This window comes from Anneissia japonica, unplaced genomic scaffold, assembly GCF_011630105.1.
Source record: "Anneissia japonica isolate Jap-2015-1 unplaced genomic scaffold, ASM1163010v1 scaffold585_len4108843_cov191, whole genome shotgun sequence".
In the NCBI taxonomy this organism is placed as follows: Eukaryota; Metazoa; Echinodermata; class Crinoidea; order Comatulida; family Comatulidae; genus Anneissia; species Anneissia japonica.
Genome location: NW_022716829.1, coordinates 1,811,804 through 1,831,330, shown reverse-complemented (window position 1 = coordinate 1,831,330; position 19,527 = coordinate 1,811,804). Strand labels below are relative to the sequence as shown.

The 19,527-nt window shown below is 34.8% G+C and overlaps 2 protein-coding genes across 8 annotated transcripts in view; both read left to right on the top strand.

The window, feature by feature from the left end:
* Positions 1-9,737, top strand: part of LOC117109917 (L-threonine ammonia-lyase-like) — a 13,455-nt gene extending 3,718 nt beyond the window's left edge. For all 7 annotated transcript variants that reach the window (XM_033252391.1, XM_033252385.1, XM_033252389.1 and 4 more), the window contains 11 exons: positions 783-1,047; positions 1,940-2,010; positions 2,815-2,860; positions 5,143-5,328; positions 5,432-5,487; positions 6,179-6,341; positions 6,563-6,653; positions 7,118-7,193; positions 7,359-7,484; positions 7,748-7,915; positions 8,664-9,737. In XM_033252391.1, coding sequence (XP_033108282.1) covers positions 805-1,047; positions 1,940-2,010; positions 2,815-2,860; positions 5,143-5,328; positions 5,432-5,487; positions 6,179-6,341; positions 6,563-6,653; positions 7,118-7,193; positions 7,359-7,484; positions 7,748-7,915; positions 8,664-8,826 — 1,389 coding nt within the window. In that variant the 5' untranslated portion in view covers positions 783-804 and the 3' untranslated portion in view covers positions 8,827-9,737. The remainder of the gene's footprint in view (positions 1-782; positions 1,048-1,939; positions 2,011-2,814; positions 2,861-5,142; positions 5,329-5,431; positions 5,488-6,178; positions 6,342-6,562; positions 6,654-7,117; positions 7,194-7,358; positions 7,485-7,747; positions 7,916-8,663) is intronic.
* Positions 9,738-12,941: 3,204 nt separating this feature from the next.
* LOC117109927 (E3 ubiquitin-protein ligase Topors-like) lies at positions 12,942-17,629 on the top strand. Its single transcript, XM_033252411.1, has 2 exons — positions 12,942-13,433; positions 13,820-17,629. Exon 2 carries the CDS (start codon positions 13,874-13,876, stop codon positions 16,532-16,534), a length of 2,661 nt encoding a protein of 886 aa, XP_033108302.1. The 5' UTR covers positions 12,942-13,433; positions 13,820-13,873; the 3' UTR covers positions 16,535-17,629.
* Positions 17,630-19,527: the final 1,898 nt, after the last annotated feature.

Sequence of the window (19,527 nt, the reverse complement as noted above, 5' to 3'; positions counted from 1 at the left end):
ACAGCATATTTTAGCATATTATGACACTTTTCAATCAGCACCGCGTGATCTTAATGAGGGTCAAAGTGCGGCGGATCACCTAACTCGTCCTCAGTGACGAGTTCAAATCTAGTTAGTTTTACTTTTATTAGAAATTTTAAAGGTTGTTATAAATTTTCAATGTTTGTTTTAGTTTTTAACCAATTTTTATGTATTTGTTTTCATTTAAGGGACCCCAACGGAAATAAACCGATTCGGTTTTTTTGGGTTATCCTGAGCTGTAAATGTTTTACTAAATTATCTTTTTATTGTTCATTGTTTTGTTATTTGTAATGTGTTGAATTATGCTCAAATAAATTTGAATTGAATTGAATTGAATTGGAATATAGTATTCACCTACAGTACATATGTGTTGAGATACAGTGTACTATACAAATAATAAAATTCAATATTTTATTGAGAACTGTTCTTTCATTCCTGATGATGACGTAATTAAATGTTGAAATATTGAATCCCAACAACATATATATATATATCAATATTTGGAGTATGTATTATACTTTCTTATCTGAGATAATCAGTAAACCTTTCAGTGTTCTTTGTAAAAAGAGTATGTATTTTTTTTTAATTAAAGGCTAATGTGTAGTTCTTTTGCATAGATCCTATTGCAATTGAATACTTTCCCTTGAATTTAAATAATAAATGTTTAATTTAATTTTGAGGTTTTTCCAGACTTTACCACATAATATGATATGTCTTAACATGTTTGTTAATAACAGAAATCGTGGATTGGGTTTTTTCAGGTCAGAGATTAAATTATAAGGTATGACTTCCACGGTGGTATGCACAACAAATGGTATAGAAAATGATGAGCAACGATTATGCATTGAAGAGCCGATCCAGAATGGAAACAAAAACCACAATATGTACACAGTTGGTGAAGACTTAAATGACGGTGATCTCAAAGATGAGCTCTGTGACCCAGATAACCCAATCTCTGTGAAGTTCCAGGATGTGAGTGCTGCTGCTTATAAGATCAAAAGTGGAATCCAAAGAACACCTTGTCAGGTAATGAGCTTATAGCCACCGGTTTCTTATAAGTATTGCCAAATTTACTAGAAACACAAGATATAAACTCTCCACAGATAAAAACTGTATCACCAACTTACATGATGGGTATACTACTGTACCAGGGAGTTCTCCCTGACTGTATTTACATACGTTTGCTTATATTCCATCGTAAGTTGCTTCCCATTAAATGAGGTGCTGCATACGGCAGGATATAAACAAACATACGTAAATTGTCATTATTGGATAGAGAAGGGCGGGATATACATAAAGGGCGCATATGTGGCAAAGACAAGCCAAACCAGTCACTCGTCGGAAAAATCAATTTTTAGTTATTAATACAGGGTTTAACAGTACAATGAGAACTATAAAATGGTAAAAAAATCATTTAAATCCGACACTTCGTTATAAAGTTACACGAGTTTAAACATACAGCTGTTTAAAAAACAATATTTGAGAAATCAGCCTTCAAAGTATACGATTTAGGCATTTCCTAAGCAGAAACCATCACCAAATCGTTAAAAATTGTTGTTTTAACAATGAAAATGAGGAAAATAACAGCATAGCATGATGTATAGATATATAAAGGTTAGTTTAGTGCAATAAAATAGATTTCTAAAATTTTGACATTCCAGTATGTTTTGGCCATTATCTCCAAAACAGGATTTGCGACGAGTGACTGGTTTGGCTTGTCTTTGCCACATATATCTGCTTCACTTTTGCTGTGCAAGAGTTCTACCTTGTGATTCTAGTATCTTTTGTGTGGCCAAAAAGTCTGTTTTGCCCAAGACTGACTGACCAAAAATTTGTTTATATCTCAGCGGTTGATCTAGTATGAGTTTATTAAATTATACAAATTTTATCTCTCTAATCTGAATATTTCTTCTTTCAGAAATCACACATGTCAGCGCTGACGGGGATGGAAGTATATTTCAAGAAAGAATTTTTACAGTTTACAGGAAGGTGAGTACCTGGTACTGGTATACTGGTATAAACATGTATAATGTGCCTCTCCTTGAGGTTATAAAGCGCTCATCTTGTCCCTGGTCATTGGGTCCACATGCTTTAGGTGTTGCTGCTGGTAATCAGCGCAGGAGCAAGCAACCCCACCAGGTACCCATTTGTACTCCTGGGTGGAGAGGAGCAATACAATTAAAGTGCCTTCCTCAAGGACACAAGCAATTTGCACAGCCAGGGATTGAAACCCCGACCTTGAGGTTGGGAAACCAAACTGTTCATGCTATGCCAAACCGCCACCTATGTTCTCAGGAAATAATACAAAATAATAATAAATAAAAAATACATAAAAATAATGACTATATAAAAAGTAGTAGCATTCTGCATTCTGATTACGCAGCAAATTGAGCCTAAAATGGATTCGCCCAACCCATAACAATTCTGTGTTCTCTACATGACATATATTCAGGCCAGCATCTTAGAATTTCAGATAACATCAATTCAATCGCATAATTATAACTTTATGTGACGTTACATTCAGATTTCATTGCACAAAGTCGCCCTAGTGTGGCAAGCACTAAGGTACCTTGTTTGGAAAGAGCTCTGCTATTTATGAATGAACCCTAGAGCCTAATCACTTTCCTCTTTATTTTTCTAAATTCCTACCACGCTATTTTTTAGCATTCGCCAAGAAATGATAAGATGTACCTTATATGTATATAAACTTTACTATTTAAATAAATTATGTAATTATTATGTATGTGATGGCTTTTCCAATGTATTACTGTTTTTTTTCTCTCACTTTAATAGTTTTAAGGAAAGAGGAGCAAGGAACACATTGTTAATGCTTAATAAGGTAATTTTTTCCTCATTTTTATTTCCAAAACGATATATAAATTCAACAATAACATCTTTTAGGTGGTAGACGGTAATATACAAAGGTGAATTAATAAACGATCATGTGAAAAGTATTCAGTAAACAAGATAAAACCTGTGCAGAATCCTACTAAAATTATTAGGAATCATTCTTGAATCTATTCAAAATTTATGAAAAGAACTTTTTACTTGAAAACTGTTAGGTATAAATTTATTAACCAACATGTTACATAAATAACGAAACAGCTTTTTTGTCCCTTTTATTGTTTTTGAGGGCACCTCCATTTTTCAACCTGTAACTTTTATAGGAATGTCAGACATTCCATTTTCATTTTTCATTTCATTTATTTCTCTCAAAACATTTAAACAAAAGACAAGAACAAACAGATGCAATAAAAAAAAACAAGAGAGAGGAAAACCAAAAAGCGAACTTAATCAATTGTCGAGTGGTTTCCCCATTACATATAAAAAAATAACAATATCATCAGTGAAAATAACAAATAAATCATTTTTCAGAAATTCAAATAGTTAAAATTTAAAACTATGTAAAACAGGCAGGAATTAAAAAGGAGTCAGATAAAACTAACATGCAAAATGAAGCTTGAGAGAATGTATTGAAATTAAACAAAATATCGTTCTTGAGGTCGCTTGGCAGTCTGTCCTATGCGCGGGAAAAAGGGTTGAAAACAGAATATTTAAAAGCATTAGTTCTGGATTGTTGGTGGACAAAAACAAGATCATTGGGGTGCCAACAGTTAACCTTAATAAAATTAGGAATATCAATTGAATACTTCTCCCAAAGACAGCTGGCAATAAATGAAATGCATAAATAACAAAATCGATCGTCGATGGGAATAAGCCCCAAATATATACAACGCTGAGCATGGGACAAACTGCTAGATTTAACTCTAAACGGAACATTAACAGGAAAACAGGGTCTTGACAAATTACTGAATGTGACCCCGGCTGAAAGGTAACCAAGAAGGAACCCCATACTCAATAATAGGACAAACAAGAGCATTGTGAAGTCTAGGTACTATAATAGGATTCCTGGAGCAAACAATCCTCCTGATTAAACCAAGAAGGCGAGAAGCCTTGTTTGAAACATTATCAACATGACTATTCCAAGATAAATACTCATGTTGATAATGTTTCAAACAAGGCTTCCCTCCTTCTTGCCTTTCACTGTGTGGACTTATGGCCTCTTCCAAGTTAATTTAAAACTAAACCATTTCTAATTTGTTCGGTTGTTCCATTGTTTTCACACAATAACTTTTATTTATGTTACATTTGTGATATGAACGTTTATCTGAAATAAGAGTTGAATAAACTAGTATACAAGAGAGGGAATTTAATCATAAAATGCTTAATTGGAGAAATTGACCGTGACATCTGGTGGTACCCACACACAATTAACAATTAGAAGCTCTTCAGCCTTTGTCTGTCAATTATTTACTGTAACAATTGAAACACACAGAATGTGAAAGCCACTCTTTGAAGGCTCGATTTCAAATAAAATAGGGTAGACTTTTTGAGAAGCATTCGGCTGTTGCTCCTGTAAAATTTTATTATCACTGCAAATGAATTATTATTATTATGTAACTTAGAGCCCATATCATTCCTTTATATGCTCCATCACATGTAGTGTGGATATTATTTTTTATTTATTTTATTTCATTTGTTCACCAACAGCAGCTTATAGAATTGAAATAAAGACTATTATAAATATATATAGAGATACTGAAAAGTTTAAATAAAAAATCAACATTTTAAAATTCCTTTGATAAAATAAAAAAAAGAGTAAACATACATAATTATTTTTTAAAGCAGTAATAGAGTATTTTAAACGTGGAATAACTGTTGAAAAAATATCAATATTGCTAATAGATTGAAGTAAAGAATTGTATAAATTAGGTAACTGTGCTTGAAACCCCCTACGTGAAACATTAACCCTGTTAAATGGAACATAAACAGTGGACTTCAGCCTAGTAGCATGAAATGGAACATAAATAAACATAAATAACTAAATAAAGAACAGCAGTCACAACTAAACAGACATTAACACTCTTATACAAAAAAAAAACATTAAATCAAACACACTTCCTCTAAACTAAAAGGGTTCAAGGTTAGTGTTAACAGGAAAATTAAACCGTTTGTATGAAATTTAATAGGCTCTATTTTTTTCTACTGCGACCGTCTGCTGCCGACACATTTTTTACTCATGAATGTATAGTTAAGATGATTTTCATGTTTTATTGTTAGGCTCAGAAGAAGAAGGGGGTGATAGCAGCATCAGCCGGAAACCATGCACTAGCTCTGTCATACCATGGCAAGGATCTAGGTATCCCAGTGACGGTTGTCATGCCAATTGTGGCACCGATCATGAAGGTTAGCTTGTGTAGGCAACAGCAAGCTAATGTGGTTATACATGGGGCAGATATTGGTGAGGTGGGTATGCTTCAAAATAATTATTAGTATTTGTGAATACCTATCTAGTTGAGTCAACAATTCCTGAAGTTTCAATAACCTTGCCTATCTTTGTATCTTATAGTCCAAGAACCTTGCCATGAAAATTGCAAAGAAGGAAGGGTTGGCATATATTAATGGGTAAGCTAATTATCAATATATTTCTAATAGGAATTATTAAAATTATTTTACAATAAAGGTGGTTTTAAAAATGTTAAATTTTTTTATTACTGAATGTATGTTATTTATTATGGTGCATCAGATTTTCTCATCTGCATATGTGGCAAAGACAAGCCAAACCAGTCACTCATCGCAAAAATTGATTTTGAGTTATTAATACAGTGTTAGATAGTAAAATAATAGCTATGAAATGGTAAAAAATCATTTAAATTGGACATTTCCTTATGAAGTTACAAGCGTTTAACCACACAGCTGTTTAAAGAACAATATATGAGAAATTAGCCGTCAAAGTTTATGATTTCAGGCATTTCTCATGCAGAAACTATCTTTAAATCCAAAGTATTGTTTTAACATTGAAAATGGGGAAAATAACAGCATAGAATGATGTGTAGATATATAAAGGTTAGTTTAGTACAATAAAATAGATTTATAAAAATTTGACATTCCAGCATGTTTTAGCCATTTTCTCTGAAACACAATTTGCGACGAGTGACTGGTTTGGCTTGTCTTTGCCACATATTACAAAGGAGGTGGTAAGTGTAAAGTTGGGTGCAAAATTCACATAGACTGCCACCAACAATCAAGAGATGGTGTGGAGTCGTCAGACACTCTCACAGAGATGAACCTCTAACTACATTGTTTTTTTCTCCAGGTATGACAACCCTCACATCATCGCAGGTCAGGGAACAATGGGTCTTGAAATTGTTGAACAAATTGCTGATATTGATGCAGTAGTAATTCCAATAGGAGGAGGAGGTTTAATTGCTGGAACAGCCCTAGCCATTAAGAGTTTATCACCAAAAACACTTGTAATTGTAAGTGACAACCTTTAACCATGCTTTAACTACTTTGTGGTATGTTGTATGTTTAACTTGTTTCCACATTAATAAAAAAAAACAAAAACAATTAGGAGCATGTACTATTTACCATTGGGATTTGAACCCGATGCCTTGAGAGGTTAGTGTACAACCTATCAAATTCTTTATTGAGCTCTGACAGCAGCAAATGCAAAAACGATTTTTTAAATGTTTTTCAGGGTGTGGAGTCTGAAAAATGTGCAAGTTTCAAGGCATCTTTAGAAGCAGGTACACCTGTGTATACTAAAGCTGGACCAACGCTGGCTGATGGTAGGTCAAACTACTATACTATTTATGTTTTTTTCAGTTAAAAAAAATAATTAAATATATTAACAAACTAAATACAGTACGTGGGGTGATGATTTGCAATGAACCGCCATGGGCGTAGACTGGGGTGCGGAGGTGTAGATGCACCCCCCTCCCCATGACAGCAAATTAGTTCCACTAGGTGGGTTATAATACTAAAAACGACCATTAAGTTTTCGTTGGAATAGGGATTTAGTTTCGCATATTGAATTTTCACTTTCCTAGGTGTTTTTGTACCCCACAGACCAAACCAGCCCCTGTAAGCCGATGCATGTGTAAAAAAAAATAATTCTTGACCAACTAACACAGTTATTCAGATGTCTTATGCAACACAACTACAGCATCTGTTTTCACCTAATCACAAGTTATTTAAACATTTTTTATCAATACTCTTTTGTCTTTTCATAACATGTTTGTTTGCTTTGTAGGTCTGGCTGTCCCACTTGTTGGTGTAAATGCTTTTGAAACGGCTAAGGATTTAATTGATAAGGTTGTAACTGTAAGGTAAGGATAAAAGTCAAGTTATTCTTACTGGCACTGGCTCCAAATGTATTGTGATAGTGTGAAAGATGCCAAGATATTCCCTCAAATATTAACATTATTAGTTGGCATGAGTTGGCATGGTATGCACTCTTTTACAATTTCTGATATTTAATTTGTTTTGTATAGTGAGGACTTTATTGCACTGTCAATTTTGAGGTTGGTTGAACTTGAAAAGGCTGTTGTAGAGGGCGCTGGTGCTACTGCATTGGCAGCATTGCTTGGCAACAGGCTTCCAGAACTCAAAGGCAAAAGGTAGGTTGGCTAATGGCTAATAAGGAATAGAGTAAACATAAGTTAATGGTACAGCTTTTGTATTCTTTGGATAATAAAGACATACTATAGCAGAGATAGTATTGTGTGGTCATATTCTAAATGTAGTAGACTATTGATGCTCCATAGTTAGACTCAGTTCATATAACAGTGGCAGCATGGGGTGTTGGGGAAATTTCCATTTTACTTGAAAAAAAAATTGAAAATATTTATAATGTAAACTACACTTTGCTTTTGACAATTAGGGTTGTGATTCCATTGTGTGGTGGCAACATCGATACAACAGTTCTCGGACGATGTCTGGAAAGGGGTCTTGCAGCTGATGGTAGGTTGTGCAAGTTTGTGGTTACTGTAAGTGACAGACCTGGTGGTATAGCTGAACTCACTAAACTCATTGCTGATCTTGGTGTAAGGTAAGAACTGAAAAGATTCTTAATCCAAGTCTCAACAAGTAGGAGCGCTGCGGTTCTGCTTCTCAACCTAGATCAGAGGTTCAATTCCTCGGATCTTGCTTGTGTCCTTAGGCAAGGCACTTTGCCTACAGTTGTCTCTCTCCACCCAGGCATACAAGTGGGTACCTGGTAGTTACAAACACAAAATGCATTGATTGCAGCTCCAACATTATGGAATTCTCCCTGGGGAGCTGAGTATGTGTCCTACATGTGCTTGATCCAGTAACAGGGGGTAATAATGTGAAGCACTTGGAGGCCTTGTTGGCATTAACCGCTGTAATGTCTAACATATATGTCAATTTTAGAATCTCAATTGCAATCAAGCAACTGGTATATTTTTCAGAGACGGTATTTTTTAACTCTGCTGAAAAAAAACCTTTTCAATTCACATTAAATGATACAAGAGAAATAAGTAATGTTGCTTTTCTCAAGCCGAGTGCACGCTCTGTAGGTAGACTTTTTATCAGCTTAAACTGTCACCGACAACCAAAAGACAGCATCACGTCGTTGAGCGCTCATATATAGCAAAAATGGATTCATTGTCCAACAGTGTGCCCAGAGTATCAATACATATTTTTTTTAATGAATATCTTGTAAAATCTGTGTCAAATATGGTTGTGTTTTAGTATTGCACTCGTAAAAAATAGGGATGATAGAATAGTTTTATTATTATTATTTCTAACTTCTAATTTTCTTTGTTCTTTCCTAGTATCAAGGATATACATCATGAAAGAGCATGGTTGAAGAATGCAATCTTTAATGTCCAGGTTATGTGCGTAGTAGAGACACGAGATCAAGAGCACGCCCTCAAGCTCCAACAACTTCTGCAGGACAACTATTCAGGTGTAATATGGGGACCGCACACTGTCTGAACAAAGCAATTTACTAAACATGGCTACAATGAAAACAATTTGTGCAATCTCTTTTGGGGGCAGCATTTTGTGAGATAACAATGTTTAAATGAACAGAATTTTTTCTATTCACAATGAAGAATTAAAGTTGCTGGCTGAGGTGGATAAAAATGTTTTTAGTGAAATTAATGATTCTTCAGTGCACACATCTGCTCGGAGACTCAACAAACTGCATCAGTTTTTGCACTTTATATTGCAACATATTGAATAAAATATAGGCTACAATGTTTATTATATTGATTTAGATTCTAGCAGGTTTTGATTTAAACTACTAGCAGGTTGTAATTTAAAAGATAGTTTTGTTTATAATTTGCAAAGCTGATGTTGATTTAGGTGGTTGTCGTTAGTAACTAATGTAATTTTAAAATTAAAAAAAAATGTATCTTGGAGATTTTTATAAGAATGTTTAAACTTCTACAAAATATTTAAGTTTTGCTAACTCTATTATGAATATTTATTAGAAAAATGTGAAGTGGTCTCCTGATTGAAAGGCTGGAAGTCTGATCTCTTGTTAGTATTCTTGGCAAGGCATTTTATCTGTACAGTATTGCTTCCCTCCAACTAGGATTTAAATTGGTACCTGGTAGTGCAGAACAGGGGTGGCGCCAAGATTTGCCTGACAGGGGGTCCCAATGTCCTGACGAGAGCAAAGTGGGCGTGGTCGGGCATCGCTCAAAATATTCTGAAAGTGATAAAGGGGCGAAAACTTTGACAATTTAGGGGTTTCAAAGGCTTATTTAATAAATTTTTTAGAGTCTACTAATATATAGAATATACCTATAATTTCTTTCTTCTGCCCGCCACCCCTGGTGCGGAAAGTTACACATTGTGCATTATTGCCCGACTCCTTGCGTCTGTATAATTATCTATTTCCCTCTAATTACCAAACACAAAATGTAATTTATTTTTTCTAAACTTTTAGTAAGTTGCCAGATATTATTACAGTACATCAGGGTGAAGTCTAAACCTCAGAAGGATTTATATATTTTGAGTCACAAAAATTTACAAAACCTTACTTCACAGAAAATAATTTAAATTAACAAAACAAATAAACATAATTGTAAGCCATTTACTTCCACTGCCAAGGTAATTTTCCATGATATTCAAGGTCCTGGAAAAAACTGGAATGAATTCCCAGAACTTTCCATAACCCATACCCTTGTAGAATATCATTTTATTATTTTAAATTTCTGTATAATCATCTATGAAATTTAGATTATCAATACTGTAGTGTGCACCAGGGTATCAATTTATTTATACAGTGCTAAACCTACAATTTTTGTATCCATTTTATAGTGATATATATTTGCGTTTAATAATTTGCATTTATGTGTGTATAGGGATTAATCTGTGCAAGATACCTTTTGATGTTTAGTGTGTGCCTACAAAATATTTCCACCAACAGTTGTTACATACTTGCCTCTAAAGTCTAATATAACATGTTATCATTTCATACCCTTGTAGAACACCATTTTATTATTTTAAAATTCTGTATAATCATCTATGAAATTTAGATTATCAATACTGGTAGTGTGCACCAGGGTATCAATTTATTTATACAGTGCTAAACTTACAATTTTTGTATCCATTTTATAGTGATATATATTTGTGTTTAATAATTTGCATTTATGTGTGTGCATAGGGATTAATCTGTGCAAGATACCTTTTGATGTTTAGTGTGTGCCTACACAATATTTCCACCAATAGTTGTTACCTACTTGCCTCTAATATAACATGTTATCATTTCATCATAATTTAAATGTCTGGTGTTTTTCAGAACAGTGTAATTATATATATAAAGTGCCATGCCTACCTCTTAAGAGTTCCCTTAATGCCTTGCTGCCTGTCCTTTAATTCAATATAATAATATACAAAATGGCATTAATACAATTTTCTTTTTTTTTCCATTATTTTATTTTACTTTGAAGAATTTAGGGATCGGAAGCAAGGCAGCTTCCCCCCCTCCCCTTGAATCCACCACTGCGCATGTTTTACCAGAAACATTGACATTTCTGGTGGTCAGAGAGAAACGGATGCTAATTTTCCATTAAAATATACAGTAGTTTGCTTCTACAAACACACTTCCTCCAATGACAAAGTTATTGTATTACTTCTATCATATCAACTTTGGGTAAATGCTGTGCAGTAGCATCTTCATATCAAGTATGTATTGAATTTCCTGATGCTGAAGCACACACTTAACATTAAATAAGATTGTATACACATGGTTACGGTTACGGTTTTCTGGATGAATGTTCAACATAACGTGATGGAATTTATCTGGTGGTGCAATTTCAAAATGAATGTGTGCAACAAAGTTGTCTTTTTGATTTCTTCCTCAAAAAATTTACAAAAAGCACTCATCTGCATATTATTCCATACTAGTGCCACGACTAATACAGATTGTCTTTCCTTAATGGCAGAATATACTGTTGTATGATGATAACAAAAGCACTGCTCATTGTTGTTCTTCTATCACGGAGGATTGAGCAACTCTGGATAGACCCTGGAAGCAGCGTATCTTCCTGCATATATTACATAACCCCAGGCAAGAATAACAATAGTAACCAGTACCTACGGAAAACAAATACAGTTTTAATTACGCTTTTGAGCTCACAGCATTTGTTACACCCCTCAAGACTTTAGTCATAACACTAGATTCTCAACTTCAACTCACACTCACTGGCTTACGTTATCTGTGCCAATACTGCTATTAATTCGCTCGAACTGACTAGCATTCCTCTATCTAGACTAGGCCTAGGCCCTCTAGCTTAGTAGGCTAGCCTAGCCTCCTTAGTCTTAGTCTAAAGACTTAGTTAGTATTATTAGTAGGCCTACCTAGCTAGGCCCAAGCGTAGCCTCCTTTTTTGTATGCATTTCCAACTAAACTGGGCTACATATCATTAATAAAACGCTTACCAAGGAAAGTAAATGATTAACTGTTTTCTTGCTAAATACAATCATGTTTATAAACAAAGTACTGTAAATGCTTTGCCTATGCCTGCTATTTCTTTTTAAATGTCAGTTGTTTCTTGACGACAAAAAACAAAACGAGGAAGATCGAATCATCATTTTGGTCCGGGTATTGAGGGCGTATTTCGTATTTAACCAAAGAACTTAAATAGCAGAAGGAGCTGTTCCGAGTATTTGCATTAAAATCGATGGAACATCCGCCCTCCTGCGGATGCAGTAAAATTTGAACATTTTTCAATCAATCAATTTATTTGGAAATTGCACCTTTGCATCGGTGGCACACACAAAAAGTGGTGCATCCATATTAAGAAAAACACAGCACGTCTTAAACTAATCTTACAGGCATTAAAGAGCTACAGTAGAAAATACATTTGAACAAAATTTTCGGTCTTAAATTAATACACAGAACATATTCAATCAGAACCTAAAAAATGAAGCAAATTTAGCACTACAAGAAATTTACTCATAAAAATACAAATATACTAATCTTACAGGCATTAAAGAGCTACGGTAGAAAATACATTTGAACAAAATTTTCGGTCTTAAATTAATACATAGAACATATTCAATCAGAACCTAAAAAAAAAAAATTAAGCAAATTTAGCACTACGAGAAATTTACTCATAAAAATACAAATATACACATACATACACATAAAACATACATAAACAAATATATAATTATATACATATATATATACATATATACACATAACATACATACATAAGTGGAGAAACTACAGGAAACAAACGAACCAGATCGGCGCCTTTATTATTACTATATAGCGCCGCCACGCGGATGCAGTAACATTTTTCTCCGTGTACCCACAATGCACTTCGACCGGATGTTCCACTATTTTTTGAAGCTGCTCTATCTTGCTGTTTATTATCTCTTTGACGTTCCCAAAGGTCGCTTCTCCTTCCACGGTAACGTCGAAACTTAAAAAATCCAACTTGATTTTACCCCTGTCTGTGCATTTCATTATATAAAATCTCCCTCCAAAAGAAGTATACGTTTGGGACCAATGTTTTAAATAAAATAAAAGATAGCCGTGCTTTTTGGGCCATTATAATAATACCAGCGTGACCCTAATGCATTATGCAAATATTCCGACACTGTGGAGAGGATTCCACTGTGATGCCGTAGAAGAAGTGATGACAGTATTGTCGCACGATATAAAATGGAGAAACGAAACTAAAAAATAGCCAGCGTAGGCTTCAGAGTGAATAATAGTTAGTAACCGTACATTAAACTCTATTGTTTTTTAAAAGCGTTATAGCCCAGGTGTGATTGTAACTCTGGCGATTAGATTATTTGAGTGTATGAGAACCGTATTGCACCGAATTTTAGAACTTTTAAATTTATGAAACGTACTGTTTCTGGAAAGATCTACCGCATCCATCAAACAAAGTAATTCTCGGCGGAGTGAGTGAGCTGAGTGATCAACTGATCAGACAACACAAACAGACCAGGAGAGTAATTGAGCAGCCAGGCCTTGGGCCTAGCTAGCGATCGTCGCGCTACGCCTTCCTTGTTTAGCTTTTCCGGGATATTAAGAACGACTTGAGGTGTTCTATTTATCGAATATTTTACAGGTAATAGTAAGTACAGTAAAGTAAAAGCATCCTAATTGGTCTAGGCTACGCACGCTGACGTAGGCCTAGCCTAGACTAGTTAAAAATTACTTTTAAAAATGAGTTCAACAATTATAACGTACAGTCTTGCAGTTGTACTTCATAATTCGCTCACATGTCCGAACCAAGGGGCCAACGGACGCCTCTATCAGGGTCTCGGGGGGGAAAAAATTGAAAGAGGTGCCTACACTACTGTACACTAGCCAAGACATTTAAATAATATATTTTGAATTGAAAAGGAAAATGACATGGCCTAGCTTTTTGGTTAAATCTAGCCTGTATATATAAAGCATGTAAATACCAAATATTTTTGTTGAAAAGATATGTTTTTTAAATTTTTCTTTCAGAGCTTAGGGAAACGTACACAGCTTTAGTTGAATGTGTTAACTAGAGGTTTCGTAATGGCATCAGAAGAAATTGTGATACCACCAGACCAAGCTAAAACACCACCTGTGTTACCAAAGACAGGAACACCCCAAAGTGTTCTGGAAAACCCAGAACGAAGCTCTTCCCCAGAAGAAAATTGTTCGATTTGTTTGAATGAGTTTGAAAATAAGTCATTTACAGACGGTTGTTTCCACAAGTTCTGCTTTGTATGTATTCTGGAATGGTCAAAAGTTAAGGCAGTGTGCCCGTTATGCAAGACCTCATTTAAGTCTATTATTCATAACATTAAATCTAACGAGATTTATGACCAGTACCATTTACAACAGAATACCCCAGCTACGGATGATCAGGATGGACGAAGATTCAGATATAGGACCACATTAACGGATGACCACAGATATGCATGGGAGCTTCGACAAAGCAATGCATTTATGCGCATAACACGTGAAGAAAGGAGACGTTACAATGAGCAGCGTGTACAAAATCAGCGCAATGCTGCCTATAACTTCCGTCGTTATATCTATGCGATTGGTGTACGTGTTAAGCAAACACGTTGGAATCGTTTTTCTGGATATCGCGACATATCACTAGATTTTTTCCGTCGTAATCCAGCCACTGTCTATCGTTTAGTCCCTTGGATGCAGCGAGACTTGAGTGTTATTTTTAATGGGGATCAAAACAATGTGATGTTTGTTACTGAGTTGATCTTGTCTTTAATTCAGCGTATTGACATTCAAACACAAGAGTTCAAAAACAATCTTCAAGGATTCCTACTTAACAAGACAGAACATTTTGTTCATGAGTTTATCAACTTTGCACATTCACCATATGATGTTCAAACCTATGATCAAATTGCACAATATGATTATGGTGATCTCTCAAGATTGAGTGAACCACCAGTAAATATTAATGAGCCACTTCTTGTAATCTCGAGTGATTCTGACAGTGATATTGATATCATTCTCCCATCACCAATTGATTTGAGTGCCCATTCAAGGGAAGGCTCTCATAATCCTGTTCCACCAGTGGAGTCTGAAATAAACATAGCTCCTGGACCATCAGGAACTACTAGTAGCATCATTCAGAACTCTCTAGTGAAGCAGGAGAAAAACACAATAAAAATTGATGACAATACAAATGTTGAGGTGACCAAAGATCCTTCTGACTCTGATGTTGAGATCATTGGTTTTTTAAAACCTTACCATGAAAGAACTCCAGAGCTTGTGGTTCTGTCCTCAGGCACAGAGGAGGAACAACCAACATGTAGAAAATGTGGCCAACCAAAGCATTCTTCTAAGTGTAAAAAGATTAAACGGAAACCAAAAACAGCTAAGTCCACTTCATCGCACCATTCCTATAGACGATCTAGCTCTCCAGATGATTATCATAGATCAAGTCGCTCAAGAAGTAGAAGCCGATATACAAGAGGAAAACATGATCGTGATTCTCGATCATCATCGAGAGAAATAGAACCTTACTCGCGTTATAGAAGCAGAAGCATTAACAGGACAAGTAGTAAAGTCTTGTTTAGATCAAGGTATAATCAGTATAGATCAACATCTTCCTCTGCCAATTACTCTTCAGATACTGATGGATATTTCAAAAGATATGATGAATTATCAAATTATCCAAAAGAAAGATCACAATCTCACAGATCTTTTGGAAAATCTAAAAAATCTACTATTAGACCTTACAAATATGACCGTAGATCTGAAAAACCTCTTAGTAGATCACACAAACCTCAAAGTAGGTATCGCAGATCCCGAAGTACATCAGTCAGGTCTAGGACTCGTAGATCCCTTAGTAGGTCTCGTAGTAGATCGTACAGTAGATCACACAGTAGATCGCATAGTAGATCTGATAGTAGACCTTACAGATCACCTATCAGATCCTTTAGATCTCGTAGCAGATCTCATAGTAGGTCTAAAAGTAGATCTCATAAGTCCCACAGTTTTAGCAAAAGCCAGAGTTATGATAGAGAACTGTCACAGTTGCATGGTCATGGAAAGAGTCACTTGAGATATTGGAGTTGTAGTAGTGATGGGAAAAATTCAAATGTCAGTGACAAATACAACAAAAAGAGATCATCTAGAAGGAAAAATTCTCCAAACAGCTGGTGTTCTAGATCGTCTCCCATAAGCAATGCTCAAAAAAATATTGACTCAAGTGAAAGATCAATAGAAAAAGTAACTGCTAAAACCATTTCTGACAACCCTAAAAAGAAGAGGTCAAAGGAAAAAGAAGAGAGAAGAAAAAGAAGAGAAAAGAGACGATTAGAGAGATTGAAGAAATCTGGTGATCCTAAAGATGTGATTGTCATTGATCTGACAGTGTCTGCAGATGAAAAGGCAGGCAGTAGAGATGTCGAAGAAGTGATCAATCAAGATTTATTGTTTGAGGAAGAAGTTTCAACAATGAACCAATCAGAAAATGATACAGCTCTGGCAGTAACATCGGGTGTAGGACCCATGCGAGCCTTGCTGTTTGATGACATTGCCCAAGCAAGCGGGGTCGAGTCACTAGCCAGGTCAGTAAATGTAGAGGATGGCCTTCTAGCAAGGACAGAAAATCAACCTCATGAACCAGTTCGTAAAACAGCGTTTGATTTGCTAATAGAAGCTGAGAAAATACGTCTGCAAGAAATGCTCAATGAGAAAAATGATGTAAAGTTTTGAGATACTGGCAAGAATTACAGTTACTGTTACTTCTTTAAATTACCAAGCCACAAAGTTAAAGCCCCATTCCCAGCAAAATTTCACTAAAAAAATATTTTTTTTATAAAAAAAATGCATACGCATTACTCTAATTATTATAAACCATGGGAAAGTATTGGCATAAATATTATTTTTACTCAAAAGAATTTTTAAAAATGAAAAATACAGACTATATCTCATAAGAGATTACCAATTTCTCAACGAATTCTTCGTTACTAGGCAAATTCAGAGGTTGTAGATCGCATCCGCTGGAATGCTCTAGCTTTTACGTATTCTGTACTTTATAGTCAATAAAGTGCACCCTCTCTAATGAGATTAGATTTTGTACTTCGCATCTCGCACACTGGTCGATCGAGTAGGACTGAGATATGTTTGCTTAAATGTCAAAATCTCGGTCAGAATTATTTCAACAAATTTGAAATAATTTCTATGAAATATTATATTTCACAAGTGTCAATACTAGCAACGGAAAATATAATGTCGGCCGTTTTTATGTGTGATAACGGAACCGAAATTGAGGTAAGGCTAGGCCTAGCCTAGAAATGTTGAATAGGCTAATGTTTTTGGCGCCTACCATATTTCTTCGCAGACCTATCGCAAAATAAAGCAAAAAATTCATCCGCATTTATTTTTTGTGGACCACAAAAAAAATCAAATTTCAGTCTTATTTAACTTTTTTTTTTTTATGTTTAGGAATGTCTAAATTCAGTTAAACTAGCAATTTCGTATTATATTTATAAATCTTCATAACATATATAAAAATCAGATTTTTCTTAACAGCTGAAATTTTGCCGGAATGGGGCTTTAAAAAGCACTTTGCAATTGTGATATACCATGCACTTTTGGATTTTTTTTAGAGGTATATTCTCAATTGATATTTTTAAATTTGTGCTATAACTGTATGTACCTCAGCAGAAAGACAAGAAACCTCCCTCTTTAGGTTTACCTCTTCCTGAAACTCTGGGGAGTTCCTTACCGTATTTGAAACTGTTTCTAATTGTGAACAACCTCCTGTTGTATTTCAAAACACCTGGTTAATAAAGCTAAGGACATGGTTTCTGTTATGATGTAAAGTATTTTAAAACAAATTAATGATAGTGACCGGTTAGTTTAGTTGCTTAAATTGTGCACATTCGTTTTCCTAACAGAAAGTTTGTTATGACATATTTAGGTCATCAGGTGAAAAAGGTGGCATATCTAGGGGTATACAGTACAGGGTGGGGCAGGGAACTAGGTACTGGAATGAGGTGATAGGATAAGGCTAAATAAAATAAATCGTTTGTTTGCCTTTCTTTTTTTTTAAATGATAAATAGGGGTGGTTGGAAAAAGTTATTTTTTTAAATACTCATCAGATGGAATAAAAATAACCCACAGAAGCCTAGAATGGCAATATCTTACATCAAACAACAACTTTAGACTAATTTGTAGGGCATCTGGCAAAAAATAAAGATAAATTCAGTCACATTTTATAAATTTGTAAATAAAGCTTAAAAAAACCCCCTTTTTTTCAGTTTTTCTGTTTACCGCCCCTATTTTTTCAGTGAGTTAGGGGCGGGTGGAGGAGGGCAAACAAACAATTTTTTTTTTTGGCCTAAATTATAACTAGACTAAGTAGTAATGGAGGACACAGACTACTTTGAGGCTTATACTGCTAGGTAATTGGTGCTGATACTGTACATCCTATATGATTTGTAGTACTGTACTGATGAAAAATGATCTTTTTATTTGAATGGAGATAGTTTATAGGTTTGCGGCTGTTCTTATGGCATTCCTTTTTGTGACAATACTGACTGCACTTTTTTACTTCCTCAATATGTCCTGCTATCTCAGGGAACATTTAATAATACTGACATAATTTTAATTTTTGTCATTGTTTCAAGATTGTTTAGTACTGTACTTTTATTTTAAACAGATTTTTGAAATTGATTAAAATCGCCAATTTCAATATTTAATAAAATTTTTAGTTTCTTGTTTAATGCATACAGCTTAAAGCCTCTATCTGCTTTCAAGAAAATTTTATATATAGGAAGACATGCAAGCAGTGGTGGTGCCAGAAATTCCCAAATAAGGGTCCGATTCCCCAATGGTGTAACGCTGGGACTGGGGACCTGTGGCTTTTTGAGACTGGCCAGTCACCATTGTGGGATTTTAGATCTGCTCATTTTTATATAATGTTTATTACTGTATCAGTGGCGGATCAAGAAATTTGAAATAGAGGAAGCCCAGGAAGGGACTTTCACAGATTGATGGTGTATACCACCTTGGCCCCACTATGGTTGGGGCTGGGGTAGGAAACTTTATGATTATGGCACCTCTACATGGCCAGAAATGGCACTCAGACTTTTTCTGTTTCTCGAGACGCCCCATAGGTGCTGCCACTGCGTGCAAATAAAATCAAATAAACGATAAATTTTAATAGAAAGGAATACATGTATTAAATACCATTGAATTAGCATGTATGTTAAGTCATTGTCAACATTTGTTACCCAGTATTGAATGATCTTAGTTTATGTGTAGATTGTGGACCGATACATATCAATCATAGAATAAATGTTAACTTGAGAAACCTTATAACATATCTTCATTCCTCTGATGAATGCTGAGTAATCCTAAAAAATATTATTTCATTTGTTCTGAAAAAGAAGAGTTAATATGCTTGATTAATTCTGAGGTCATAGTAGATTTTTAATGAGGGTGATGCATCCAATTTTAGTATGTTTCAACTACAGTATTGTATATAGTTTTGTTGACCATCCAAATGCACTTGATCTATAACCTCAAGTAGGTTCCAAATACACTGGTATTCATTCATGGACGAACACTTTATAATATTTTGTTTTATTTTGTACAAAAAAAAGTATATTGGTGTATATTAAATTTTGTGTTTACAATATTTTGTCAGGTGATGTCAGATAAAAACTCATTGTAAGATGTAAATACAGTACATCCATGT